Source organism: Helicoverpa zea, chromosome 3 (assembly GCF_022581195.2).
Source record: "Helicoverpa zea isolate HzStark_Cry1AcR chromosome 3, ilHelZeax1.1, whole genome shotgun sequence".
Classification (NCBI taxonomy): domain Eukaryota; kingdom Metazoa; phylum Arthropoda; class Insecta; order Lepidoptera; family Noctuidae; genus Helicoverpa; species Helicoverpa zea.
Window position 1 is genome coordinate 12,562,308 of NC_061454.1, and position 13,218 is coordinate 12,575,525.

General features: G+C 37.8%; 1 protein-coding gene across 18 annotated transcripts in view; it reads left to right on the forward strand.

The window, feature by feature from the left end:
• The window catches only part of LOC124646104 (patronin), a 55,652-nt gene that overhangs the window by 2,529 nt on the left and 39,905 nt on the right, over positions 1-13,218 (forward strand). For 16 of the 18 annotated variants that reach the window (XM_047186158.1, XM_047186169.1, XM_047186159.1 and 13 more), the window contains exon 1: positions 353-607. The exons of 1 other annotated variant lie outside the window; for it this stretch is intronic. In XM_047186158.1, coding sequence (XP_047042114.1) covers positions 485-607 — 123 coding nt within the window. In that variant the 5' untranslated portion in view covers positions 353-484. Of the gene's footprint in view, positions 1-351; positions 608-13,218 lie in introns of those variants that run through there. One more of the 18 variants, XM_047186166.1, reaches the window with a different exon arrangement.

Consider the following 13,218-nt stretch of genomic DNA (forward strand, 5'->3'; position numbering starts at 1 on the left):
ACTTTGAAAACGAATAGAGACACACAACCAACTGCAAAATAACCCTAGAATGAAATCATAAATAGCTTAATCTAAATTATAACGAAATTATTCATAACAATTTATAAATCACTTCCTCTGATAAGATATGAAAATAATAAAATCTTTTCATAGAATGCAACTTGATTCCATATCTTGGCCTATCTGTTGAACAGAAATAGAAAAATGTCCGAACATAAGGAAGTCTTTCATAAAACGTTAAAAGTTGCGACGGAAGTGCAAACAAAACTAACGTGCTTATCTAAGTTGTAAGTTCGTCCAAATGTCGCCTATCGGCACCGTGGTAGGGGGCGCGGGCTCCGCGCTGACTTGGGCGCGCAGTTGAAAACGCGTCGCGCGCGCAGGTCGCCGTGCGCGCGTTATACCGCGAACTTATCGAACACGCCCGCGCGAGTGATGTCACAAGGAGAACCAGTGGTTACTGTGCTGTGATTGTGAATTAACTATGGTAGCCATGGTGGCATCAGCGTCTGGATATGGCACCCTCCGCCGTTTTCTTAGCGTGCCTGAGGGACAGCACTCCGTTGCTGAAGCAGGGGTCGGCCCCAGCAATTCCGTTGCCGTCTCGGTAAGATCAGTTGTTAGAAACAGTTAAGCATAAGTCAACATAACGATGAATGATAGCGTTATGCGTTAGGAATGCAGATGTTAATGAGTTGTTGATGCGATATGTACTTTATCGAGGTGTGACTCTAATGTATCACAATCCGCGCGATGAATCGATGTCATTGATAAGTTTGTTTGTGATACCACTTATGCATTTTCATGCATTACCAATTACTTAATCAGTAGGCGATAACAAGTCTTCTCTGATAGCATGATTGTCATCGATACCAGAAAATTCCAAAACATTTATACTAATCGATTGCTTTCCATCAAATAGTTCGTAACGGATTATATTACAATGTGCAGAAAATTTATGAAATTGACTGCAATTTTAACAAGAAATAAAAACGCTAGAAAGTTTTGCTCTCCAAGTTCCATTAGAATGTATACGTGCGTATTAAAATTACCAGACTAGTGCAAAAAATACCTACTCTTGTGTTCGTGAGTGGATAACGAAATCAGTATTATTACTAGACCGTTTCTCATTGACCAGTATTGCTTTAGTTCGGCGCTGCGCAGTGTTACCAAAATCTCGAAACTGGTTCGGCACACCGCATTATGGCATCTAAAAAAAGAATCCGGACAAATCCATCAGTCTACTGACTAGCCGTCCACGATGGGGTCATCAACCTAACTTTCCTTTTTATTATTCTGCTGTGTAATATTAGCATCGATCGAAAATCCGGCCTTGGCCTCACACGGACCATTGGAACAATACTTTTGGACGATGATGTCACCCTGATCTGCTGGGGTATGTACGGGATGGATACGGCCAAGGTTAGGCCAACAGACCGTGGCTGTTTCTCTAGCGGATCACGGCTCGTTGCTCGCCATCCGCGAAAGGAGCGCATCACTCACTCTGTGGTTACCGACCCAGATCAGGCAGCGCTTACTCGCTTTTTACCTCATCCGAATTAATATGAACCGTGTCCACTCCTAATAGAGCAAATTGGTATAAATAAACGGTCCACTTGCTCTAACTCCACTAAACTCAATTAAAGTCACAATACTGGAAATATGCTCACGTTGTAGGTGTTCCGCAGCTGGACAGAATCTTGATCTCAGGCGAACAGACCTTCCCACTTCCTTCGCACTTTCTTGAACTAACCCACATCGGTGCGTAGAGAAACCGCCACAAATCCAATACGATCGCCATGATAATAATTAGACATCGGATTATATGCACTATCAAAATGCCAAAATATGCATGCAAATATGCACTAAAAAAGAGCGAAATATGCACAAAATATGCACAATTAAAAAACCACTATTAGAATTAACTTTTATTTTCACAACATATATTTAAATATACATAGAGGTATAAGTTGTAATTCTTGTGACAATATACAATTACATATTTTTCAAGGTTTTCTGCAGCAAATTTGTGACGTTTGTCACTTAAAATTAATTTATAGGCTGAAAATGACCTTTCGACGTCAACTGACGTTACCGGACAGAACTTGAAATTTGGCGCCATTTCTGCCGAGATCTATTCAGGTAGAGTTTGTCCGCTGCCATTGATAAATGCGTTAACTTTTTTTATTGCTTCGAGACTCGGGTTTTTATACAAAACAGCATTTAATTTGCCACGAACGTTTTCTGAAAGTGAATTCGGAAGGGCGTTACTCTGTTCAATCATTTTGTCTAATATTTCCAAGGACTTGCACAGAGGAAGGTTTTTAGTTTCTAGTCTCTCAATGGCATCGGGTATATTGCTGAAGTGTCTTGCAATAAGAACAATATTTTGTTTAATTGAAGAATCCTCAAAAGCCTGCTGGCTTGAATTAATTGCAATGGCTTCTGAACTGTCAAACTGACTGAAATAAGCACTATCAATGAAAAAGTACGCAAAATATGCAATAACGCTAAAATAATAGCATAATATGCATTTGCATATGCAAACATGCAAATGCATATAATCCGATGTCTAAATTAATAATACACTGTCAATGGAAATGGAGAGTACCTAGTAATTCACCGCGATTGTTCGACGTAGATTTCGTTCCCACCCGCTAGTTTTTTAAACTGCGATAAAACAAATTTGAACAAGCTATTGATGTTGATGTTAGACTTTCGCGTTACATTTGGAGAGAAACGTAACGTAAAATTGCTATGAAACTGATCCACAAATGAGCCGCATCGAGGAATTATGAAAAAGATTTATTTCACGCTCAATGAGAATGATTCGAATTATCTGTTGCACATAACTAGTTGGACTACATCGTGGAAGTAGCTTGGAATGTTCATGTTGACACAAACGAGGCCTACAAGTTTGGCTTGAGAATCTAATTAAAATTATCGAGAGATGACGAAAAAATTCTCACAGCCACAACAAAACTCTTGGGAAAACAAGTTTTACCATAAAATGCCAGTTATTTTTAAAACATTCCACACCTGAGTTTCATATGCTTAGGGCAAGAAAATAGTCGTAGAGTTTGGCACAGATAATTCTAACGAAGGCAGCCGGACACGTTGCGACATGGTAAGATATTGTGGTGGCACCTCTTGGTGCATGCTTCCGCCCACGACCCTCTTATATGGCGAGGACCTTGTTACGACTGCCTTACGTAGACACATCCACACAACTGGATTTTGCAATGTTATGTTTGTGTTGCCTCGTCCGGAAGGTTGTAATTTGTTAAATACCTTTATCGCCAGTGTGTCACATTCTCATCTTAATTGCTTGATCTGATGCATTCTTGATTGGATAGTCCTTGATAATCTTTTGCTGCTATTTGCCTCCATGTTTTGAGAGCACCACTGCAATTGGAGACACTTATTTGTTCGACCATTATTTTCGCAATACATAAAACACCTTTGTTGTGTTATCATGTATCCATTATAGTACGTAAGCCCGATGAAGTAACTCTGGCTACTAGAGTAAAATTACGCAAGCTGGAAGCTCTGCAACCAACTTATTACCCGATGCCTTTAATGAATCGAATACTTTCAAAAATGATCAAAGTGAAATGAATGGACGAAATAAATCTTAAGCAGTCATAATCGAAGGCGGACGTCGATCAAAGATTAGAAACGCTCTTAGAGCAAGTGTACGGTTCGCTGTGAAGATTCGTTCCCAGATTAGTCTGCCTAAGAATTTCTTCATAATTATAGCATGTATGCAACGTCTAACAATCGCGGTGTCAAAGAAAATATTAATTAAACTCGTCACACTCGGTACTTAAGTGTTATATCTGAGGGGAAATTTTAATTTAGTTGAGAAATCTCTCATTTCTTTTATATCAGGTATGCTTTACTGATCTTTTTGTCCGAGTTTAGTTATGGCTCTATTTAACGTAGCATGGTCATAACGCAATGTATGTTTAACTCTGACAAATTGAATGAGTCCTTTTATGTAATGGCTTATGTCGTAATAGCGATAATTGTTAGTTTTACAATATGGAGGCAATGCAAACATTAATCATCAGTGCCAAACACATCGTCAGGGAAACATTATTTTTGCCTGTGACTGCTTCGTATCCTTGAATTGTGCCATCTGTTGCGTTGTTTGTCCTGTTTCCATATTTACATATCAAGTTATGTCTAAAAACAGAAGTTACATAAATTGTAGAGTCTTTAATTTGATAAATAGCCAATAGAATCAGCTGGCGATGAGTAATAAATCACAATTCCCCTCATCCTTACGCAACAATTTTCGCCAACAAAATAAACCTACCCAAAGAAATTGTTTCGCTCTCAAATTAATTTCATATTACGTACTAAATGTTATTAGTTATTACTTAACACGGAATGCGGTTACGTGTCAACATCAACACAGGTATTGAGGCACATTCGATGTCCGTACTAGAGAAAGCTATAGAGGAATGTTTCACGCGGTTACTTTCATGTGGCCGAGCTTTAGGTATATTACATGCCGACGAAGAAATTGCCTCTTCAAATCATATCTGTCATGAACTTAATTTCGCGTACATGTGTTTCGCGATGTGGCTTGTTGTTCGTTATTGTGGGAATATTGCACTTGTGTGTTTGACTTGTCTAGCACTATGATGGTTCTTAATGCTACATGTTTGTTTTTGCTTGACTGTAAATTAATTAGCAGCGTCTTCGAATCGAATTCGATAACTGTTTTTTTTTTCATTTGGGTCTGAATGGGGTCTTAGGGAGACAATGAACTTCAATTCCTACCAATAGAAGTTATGTTGATGTTTGGATTAAAAAAATAAATAGCAGCATGGATCCAACCATCGTTTCCTGTTCTTGCTAGAATTCAGCTCTTCCAAATAAAAGATTCTGAAAAGATAATTCTTGCATAACGTAGTTTTTGTCAGATTCGCTTCCATTTCATTGTACATATCTAATAATAGTATTTTCATCTAAAATATAAAATGTAATTACCTGTCCCTCTGGCTGCGGAAGGAAGTAAATTACTACGATACGATGGAGGATGAGCGAGCAACCTGTCATTATCTGTGCATTATTTTAATCATAAGCTCTAGATACTTTATGGCTCCCGATAGTAATCAGCAGCATCTTATTTCTTCAGACTATTTCGCTATAGAATTTATTTAAACGGTATATTGTCCTAGAATGAAATGATCGATAACAATTATGTAGTTTGGATTAAAACTATTGATTGCGACACTAATTTAGAACCATATGTTATTTTTGGAACAAATGTTTGACCAGCCGTGTCGATATTGGCCAATAAATATTGGTAACAAAATGATGTCATTGCGAAAAGTGAAATTGACTCCCGGAAGGCTGCCTGTTTGAACAAATCACATGCTAACAATTGAATGTTTGAGAGCAAAGTTTATTGAATGGGACCGACGCCATTCATGAACAAAGCTCTTTAATACTCAGCCGGTCACACAAATCAAAACATGCTAGTTACAGCACAAAAAATACTGACGAAGCTGTTCTCCGAGTAACAACTCCTGTCTAAAGAATGGACGTTTCACTCAATTGATAGATCATCAGCTGCTTAGAATTTTTGTTTACCCAAATGGGACAAGTGTCACTCAGCCTAATTGACCATTCAGCATTGTTTAGAGAATTTTCAACGGTTAGTGCAATGTGAAACTGCTATTTAAAAACTGTGACTAACAGCAAAATTCGCATCCTAAACATACACAATTTGCATGAATTTGAGTGATGTTGCTTTAACTACTTTCCTCTTGTTTGACAGCACGACGGATGTTCAATCGAAAAACAACCCAAGTTAACAAGTAAAATCTAAACAAGGAGAAGAGTGTGTATGTAATGGATGCTTCAAGGTTACAACATCACTTTCACCAAAACTAAGCAGCTCTCATGACGATGTTATCGCATTTCACTGTCTCTCTTTATCTCGTTATCGCGAACATCAGGCATTTTGCATAAGAATTTACTTGTTATTCTGAATTCATGCACTTGTTATGTACATATTTATTGAAGTTAATTTTATTTACTCGAAAGTTGAAACGCACTTTTGGGAGATGAATAAATTGTCAGAGAGATTCGCAGTTTCTCAAGTTCACTCGAAGCGGCTTCATCTTCTTTAGTCTCTGTAATATTTTGTGTCGTAGCTTAATTCATTATTTGTAAAGCATCATTAGTAAGATGAATAATTAAAAAGAATGAGTACCAACCTGGTGAAAATTTTGGTTGAACAAAAGATGTGTTCTTTACAAATTCGTGACTAATGTAATTCTTTTTACCGTTTTTGTACAATTTGCGAAAGTATTGTAGACAGCTGTCGATTCTTTTTAAATTATTGTAGAATGCACTTTTCCTTCTTTTTAATGTCTGAACACATTTTTCGTCTATGATTCCTCCGTTTTTTATTCTTTCCACTACTCGTCTGATAAAAAATAAACCTCTCGTATTATAAAGATTGAGTAACCGTTTTGCCAAATAAGTTTTGCTTGTTGCTCAGTTGGAAATGTTGCGGTTTCTGTAAAATTTACAATGGCGCTCTTTTTTCTCAGATTTCAAGATCAAGGCCTTTTAATGCTTCTTCATCATGACTGATGTTCGTTTCTGTTTCCAATGTTTTTATAATAGCATAGCAATGAGTGATTTGTGGCAATCATCTCTAGTGGAGTGTAACATATTATACGCTTTGGATAAGTCAACCTGTTTTTATTAGCTCATTTTTCCTGGTAATATTCTCTTGTTTGAATAGTTTTGTACCAGAAACACGTGCCTACTTACAAATTAACATTTTCATTCATAGACCGTAAACCAATTGCAAGATCGAAAATGAATTCGGAGTCGGAACACCATGCTTGCAAAACACTAAGGAAACGATAAAGGAAGTAGTAGCCGAGTTGGGTGGTGGGAAAACATTTAGTGCTTCCAGTATTCTCTAAAGATCACAAGCCGTGCCAGTCCCAATAGTGTTCCGAGAAAGTGCATTTCACGCATCTTAGTTCAAGATGCGAGGGATTCTTGTGCAATTCCCGCAGTGGGCCGGATTCCACGGCAAGTGGTAATGTCGTGCAAACTGCCAGTATTGTGCGCCGCAACATCCGTGGGAAATCTCTAAAACGAGCCTTGCATGCATAAGTAGCTGGCCGGCAGACTGGGATGCAGTTTCGTCATTTACTATGTTGCTGTTATGAAAGTTACAGACAGGATTCTCAGGTTATTTAATGTGTCTACTGTACAGTTGTTAAAGGTATGCTGTTTCAAATTGATAACCTGTTAACCATTCGATTCATCCATTAGCTAAGATAAACCAAGATGTGTATATTTTTTCATGCATACTCAAGAGCTCTCTAAAAACTGGCAATAAACACGTTTTTACGGTGTCATGAGTATTTTTATGGTGGTACCGAATCGAATTATGGTTGTTTGAAATCTCGAGATACTGGTAAAAATCTCTGTTACAATACAATTTTGTGTGACTAAACGAAACCATTTCCTATCAGTATCAAAATGATCTTATTCTACATTCATCACATATTTTATGTAAAGATTTGCATTGATCGAAAACACGGCTTGATCCATAGCCCATAAAATTTGCAAGTAGAACTGACTAGATGATCGCTTTATGCCTCTACTGTAAGTTTAAAGATATCCTCATGCATTGTAAAGAAGATGTCAACTTTCTTATTTGGAATTTAAACCTTGAACGCTTAAACGTTTTGTTTGTTGATTTTATTACTGGTTTCTACGCCTACAATTTTTTTTTTGCAAAACTTGTAATATTTTAATTGAGTTAAGTATCTATTGTGGTATAGAATCCCCGTTTGCTTATGGTCGATGATGTTTTTGTATTTTTTTTATTTTTTTCGGTCCATCAAATTAATGTATACTATGCTAATTAAAAAGTATGTAGGTAATAATGTTTTTACAGAGTAACATGGTTTGAGTTTCACGTTATGGATTTTTACACACCCGAAAATCGCATGTAGAACCATTTGTAGGTCGCACATATTTTGTAACGTCGCGTGTGGTAAACTTAGAGTCTCCCCACACGGACAGACTAGGAATCAGAAGTTATTATAAGCTCTATGTCTGCGGCGTAAGGATGTAAATGATGAGCCCGGACTGAAAAGCAATGTACTTTTCAGCCGGACCTCAAGCTGATTCCAATTCAATAAGTGTACTGAGTCCTTAATGCGGTAAAAACTTCCCCAAGTCGTTGGACCAGATGTCGGCAACTTAACACATACCAACGCCCACCATTGTTCACTACTATTCAGTATCTACTATATTTATTTAATATTCGTGTACTCTACCAACAATGTGATCAAAGAATTCGTGCGTGGAATTTTGATGCCATCTACAAACTGATTTACCTTAAATGTTATTAACTAACTTAAGATACAAACTTCTTATGTATTAGAAGCGTAACCGTGTGTAGCTTTCACAATACTTCCTGTTAATATAAAACTACTTTCGACACAAGTAATCATTTTATCAATATTTTGGTCAAGTAGTGACGTAATAGACTATTTAATACATAGCCGGTTGATCCGAACATATTGATCGTCCGCCCGTTTTGTACTAATAACGGTTATGAAATGTTTATATTAGTCGTCTTTGCTCCCTTTGAATATAGGCGCCGCATCTCCGACTTTCACCGAGATATCTCGCTACTGCACTAGCCAACTGGGTCATACGATGATACATAAATTAAATACATATTATATTTGTCGCCTAGTTAAAATTTTGGTAAAAGTAAAGAGATATGCATTGTCGCTGATATCGAGAGAAAGAACATCATGAGAGGATGGATTAAGCAGGGCGATAACTTATCGGACATGACGATTTCGCCTTAAACACAGCATTTGTTATCGTACACAGCAATGGCGATAGACACGCAAATATTTTACCTTGCGATAAGCTCTTCTTTGTAATTTATTTCAATCGCAAGAGGAACTTGCGATGCTTATTTTATTTTAAATCGGTTTGAACGGTAACTTCCTCCCACTTCTATAGTAGCATTCACAATGGGCCTTGACAGTGCTACGTTAATATCAGCGTAGGCTCTGAGGCCACTGTAATTTTCATTAACATCGTTCGCGTGTGGCTGATCACACAACACATCATATAAATTTTCATCCGTACCAGAGACATTCATCTGTGAAATTGCTGAATGTAATATGTTGAGCTGGCTGTAAAAAACGCCCTTGCCTCTTAACGTTTGTTTAATGGTTTTCTACCATAATGCTTTAAGAACTCTTTTTGGAGTCATGATTTTTCCCAAAACTGTTTTTACTGTTCACATATTTAACAGCCTACAGCAGTTGGGTGTACCATAAAGTTAATGTTTGATAGAGGCTGTGTGGGCTTGATATATTTATAGTTCTTAGTGGTTATGACTTCATCGCATCACTGCTCTGTTGACATTGTGCTTCGTGATCATAATGGCAGTGTTCCGCTGTTTAGATTTGATGATTTCTAAATAAATTCAATCAACAATAGTAAAGAAATTATTTTTATTGCATGAATTTTCACCTTTGCCCTCGGATAAGCGGTTGCGTATTCCTTACATTTACATGAAAGAAGTTACGTTAGTTGGATATTCAAAAAACTTAAATAGAAGCATCTTATTACAATAGCTTTCTTTAGAAATTCTGTGAACCTGCGGAAAACAGATTATGAAGGGGATCTAAAAAAGACCTAGTCAGTTAAATTCATCACAGAATCGAGGCCACCATCAGCAATTATCGTGTTTTTTGCCGAAACCACCATTTTAAGCAGAAATAGTCTGAGTAACCATTGGTCAGGTGGATCGAAGTGATTCATTGCAGGGTAAATCATTTTTTATTTCCTGCATCGCTAAACTAATTGTGTGTACCATTAGTTCCGCTAGCTAGTAAAGCTCGGTAATGCTACGATTGCCTCTACAATATTATGACAGTACCATGTTAGTACCATAGAGCTCATAGACCGTTCACAGTTTCACACATATAAATGAAATTAATTATGTACAATTTCTTGAGACTTCCTGCTTCCTGTTACTTGAGGGCTGAGTAACATCATGAATTTTAAAAACTTTGGCGTTTTTATGTATCTGTACAAATATGCAGATCACGTTTCTAGTGGCTATTGTATTCGTTGAATGTTAAAGTTCTTTTATATGAAGGAGGCTCATCTCTTTCGACATGACTTCGTGATTCCAGTAATTTGTTTCCTACATACCAATTACGGTAATCCAATCGTGCTGCATAGGAGCCTTGCAAGATTCCAATCAGGTGCTTAGAATTAACTCGACCATTTGACCATGTTTGTATCTATTTATGCTCTTTGCCAATGCATATGTATTTATGTATAAGTACTTAAGGACAAGAATTCTTTTTCTCAGCGCCGCTCACCCGAGTTGTCTCCCATATTTGGTCAACCCCATGAATCACTTCTTGTCAAACTTGTTGAGTCTTTGTATGAAACGTATTTCTTGTGTTTAATCACGACTTGGAGCTTGGAGTTTGTGTTGCAGTGCTCCTTCCTTGAATTTTCGCCTTGGCTTAAAAGTCACAGCTTATTTGAATTACCTCTTGTTGTTTCTGTACAGCTGTAGTAAAGAGCTGGCTATAGCAGGTGTTTATTTAAAAAAAGTTAGAAAAGTTGGCAATGTTTAACAAAAAAGGGATTGAACGGCAGCCGGTGCCAGCAGATGCAAGGCATAGAGTACGCTATCGTGTGCCGAGACAGGCTGACCTATTAAAACGCCAAAACATGTGGATTACAGAACAATGCAGAGGTATACCAGTTAATGTAACGACTTGGCACGCAACGAGAAATTTATTCGTTCATTATTCAATAGGCATATTTTTTGTCTCGGCTTGTTTAACGCCAGCTTATATGTATTTCCTATTCGTGAAACCTATTATGGTACGGAACCTTATGGTTTTCCGGTTACAGAAGTGTTTTTTACCTTCTAACTAACAATTTTTATCCGCAAATACTGTTATGATTAAATAAGAATATACTTCAAAAACATTTAGTATGTCACCGATAATAAGCAAATACCCGGAATGACTGGTGTAAGCTAATTTGATCAATCTCATAAGTATCAAAATGTTAATTGTTTTGTCATCTCTCTTGCACTCGCAGTGGAGAGGAGAACTAAAAGCTTCAAAGCCATAAGTTAAAGTGCTGGCGAGTTTGTGTGGGGGCTGCGTGGGCGCACGACCTCAGTGGATCGCGTGGGCTGCAGGTGCCAACGCACCTTTCCAGTTTCCACGCATCGACTGCTGTGGCCTGCGAGCCTCCGATCCGAATCGAAGATAATCGTCTCAGTTAACTGTTCACGATTGTTTTGCAACGATCCTTCACCTCGATTCGTAGATTGAATCTTGTTATTTACCCATTTTCTTATCAGTCCTGGTGCATTTAGCAACTTCCTTAAATTCACTAGTTTTTTGTATGTATCGCATGTTAGTTGGTAAGTACATTTATTTCCAAAGAAGCATTCCATGAGTAATTGCGTGTTTCAGTCTTGTTAAGTTTAAATGCGCTGTGTTTTACGTGTCTCCGTATAGTGTTTTCTACAAAAAGAATAGACATTATACCACACTTACTACGAGCTGTGTTGCTCTTTGTTCCGCAGGTCAAACGTGTGCACTTCGAGTACGGTTGGTCCTACTCCGACAAAATAATTTAATTCGTGTGAAGGATAAAGGCATTGAGGGCATGCATTCAAAACAGGTTTCCTTTGAAATCAGTATTTGCTACTGCGTGTCTGTACTTCAAATGATCGCGCGTAATAATTCATGAAGCAAGACATCTGCTCGTGAAAGCATCGATGATGTGGCGACGACCTGTCTAGTCACAGAGTTCCGCTTGGACTGAGCTGCTTCGATGCAAATCTGTGATGGTTACAGTTGACGACCACGGAGGAAGTGCATTCTTCCGTTAGCGGAGTCGATGGCACTAATGAGCCAGCGCTGACAATACTGTTCCTGCGACCAAACATCCGAACCAGGAGAGAGTGAAATGTGTGTTCAGCAGCGACTTCGCTAATTGCGCAGCAATTAACCACGAATTGAGTGTAGAGAGTGGCCTGCCCGCTCCACTTGCTATATGTTATAGCGTGGTGTATGAAAGTACTTAATAGTCGACTCTTTACGAGCGAAACGCTCCTACGTTTGCAAATTGAATGCGTTTAATCCGAGTCTGTTTATGTTTTTTAAATGTGTGAACTCCGGATTCAGATTGAATTCAATTTGCTACTCTTCCTATCCGGGTAAAAATAATTCACTTGTTGAATACACTGCTTCCATGTCCAACAAATTGGCAATTGCTCGAAATATTCAAGGCATAGCAATTAATGTTTAATGTAGCATGAACTATTGTACATAGTGTATAGTGCCAAGCAGGAGCTGTCGAAATTAATATGAAAGTATTGTATTGAAACATCCACATGTGCTGCACGTCGCATTCCCGATCTTACCAGCAACGTATAACATAAATGCTTAATCGGTGACGGGATTCTAGACTGATGATAAACAATGTTAATTAATACGTTAGCGAATTATATTTGCATACATAATCTTAATGACCAGTTCATATCTAATTGGCATCAAAATATTTACATCAGACCAGTTTAAAGTTTTCCTCTACGTTCGAGTACTTACAATCAGCTGTAGACGCCACATTGGCGCCTGTTTTAAACCAGTTCAAAAATGGATGGATTGTGTAACCGTCAATGCAGTCACTATTCTGTGAAAAAAAGCGTGTTTTTGAACCCGACGCCGCGGGCAAAAGATAGCAATTTATAGTTATTTCGTTGGCGCATACCGATGCAATTAAACATTTTCTTTATGGTATAATGCTCATGAGCTGTGGAGTTCGATGCCGTCGGTGCTGTGTAGCAACAACGGTTTCAATTTAATGAACACTGATAATTAAAAAATGTAGTACGTACTCATCTTTTAAAACCTATAATTTGCACTTTGAGGCCTATTTCCTGGAGTGGAGCAGATAATAATATTCTAATGATGAGAAATTGTCAGAATCACCTGAAAATATGACCCCAACTCAGTTATCTAAAAGTGACACGTAAATTGAAATCGTAACTCTTTATTTAATGATTTCAAAGCCTAGGACTCCTGAGACTTGTGTCTGTACCAATCCTTTGTTTAGACCAGCTAGAATATACCCTAAATTGATTAAATA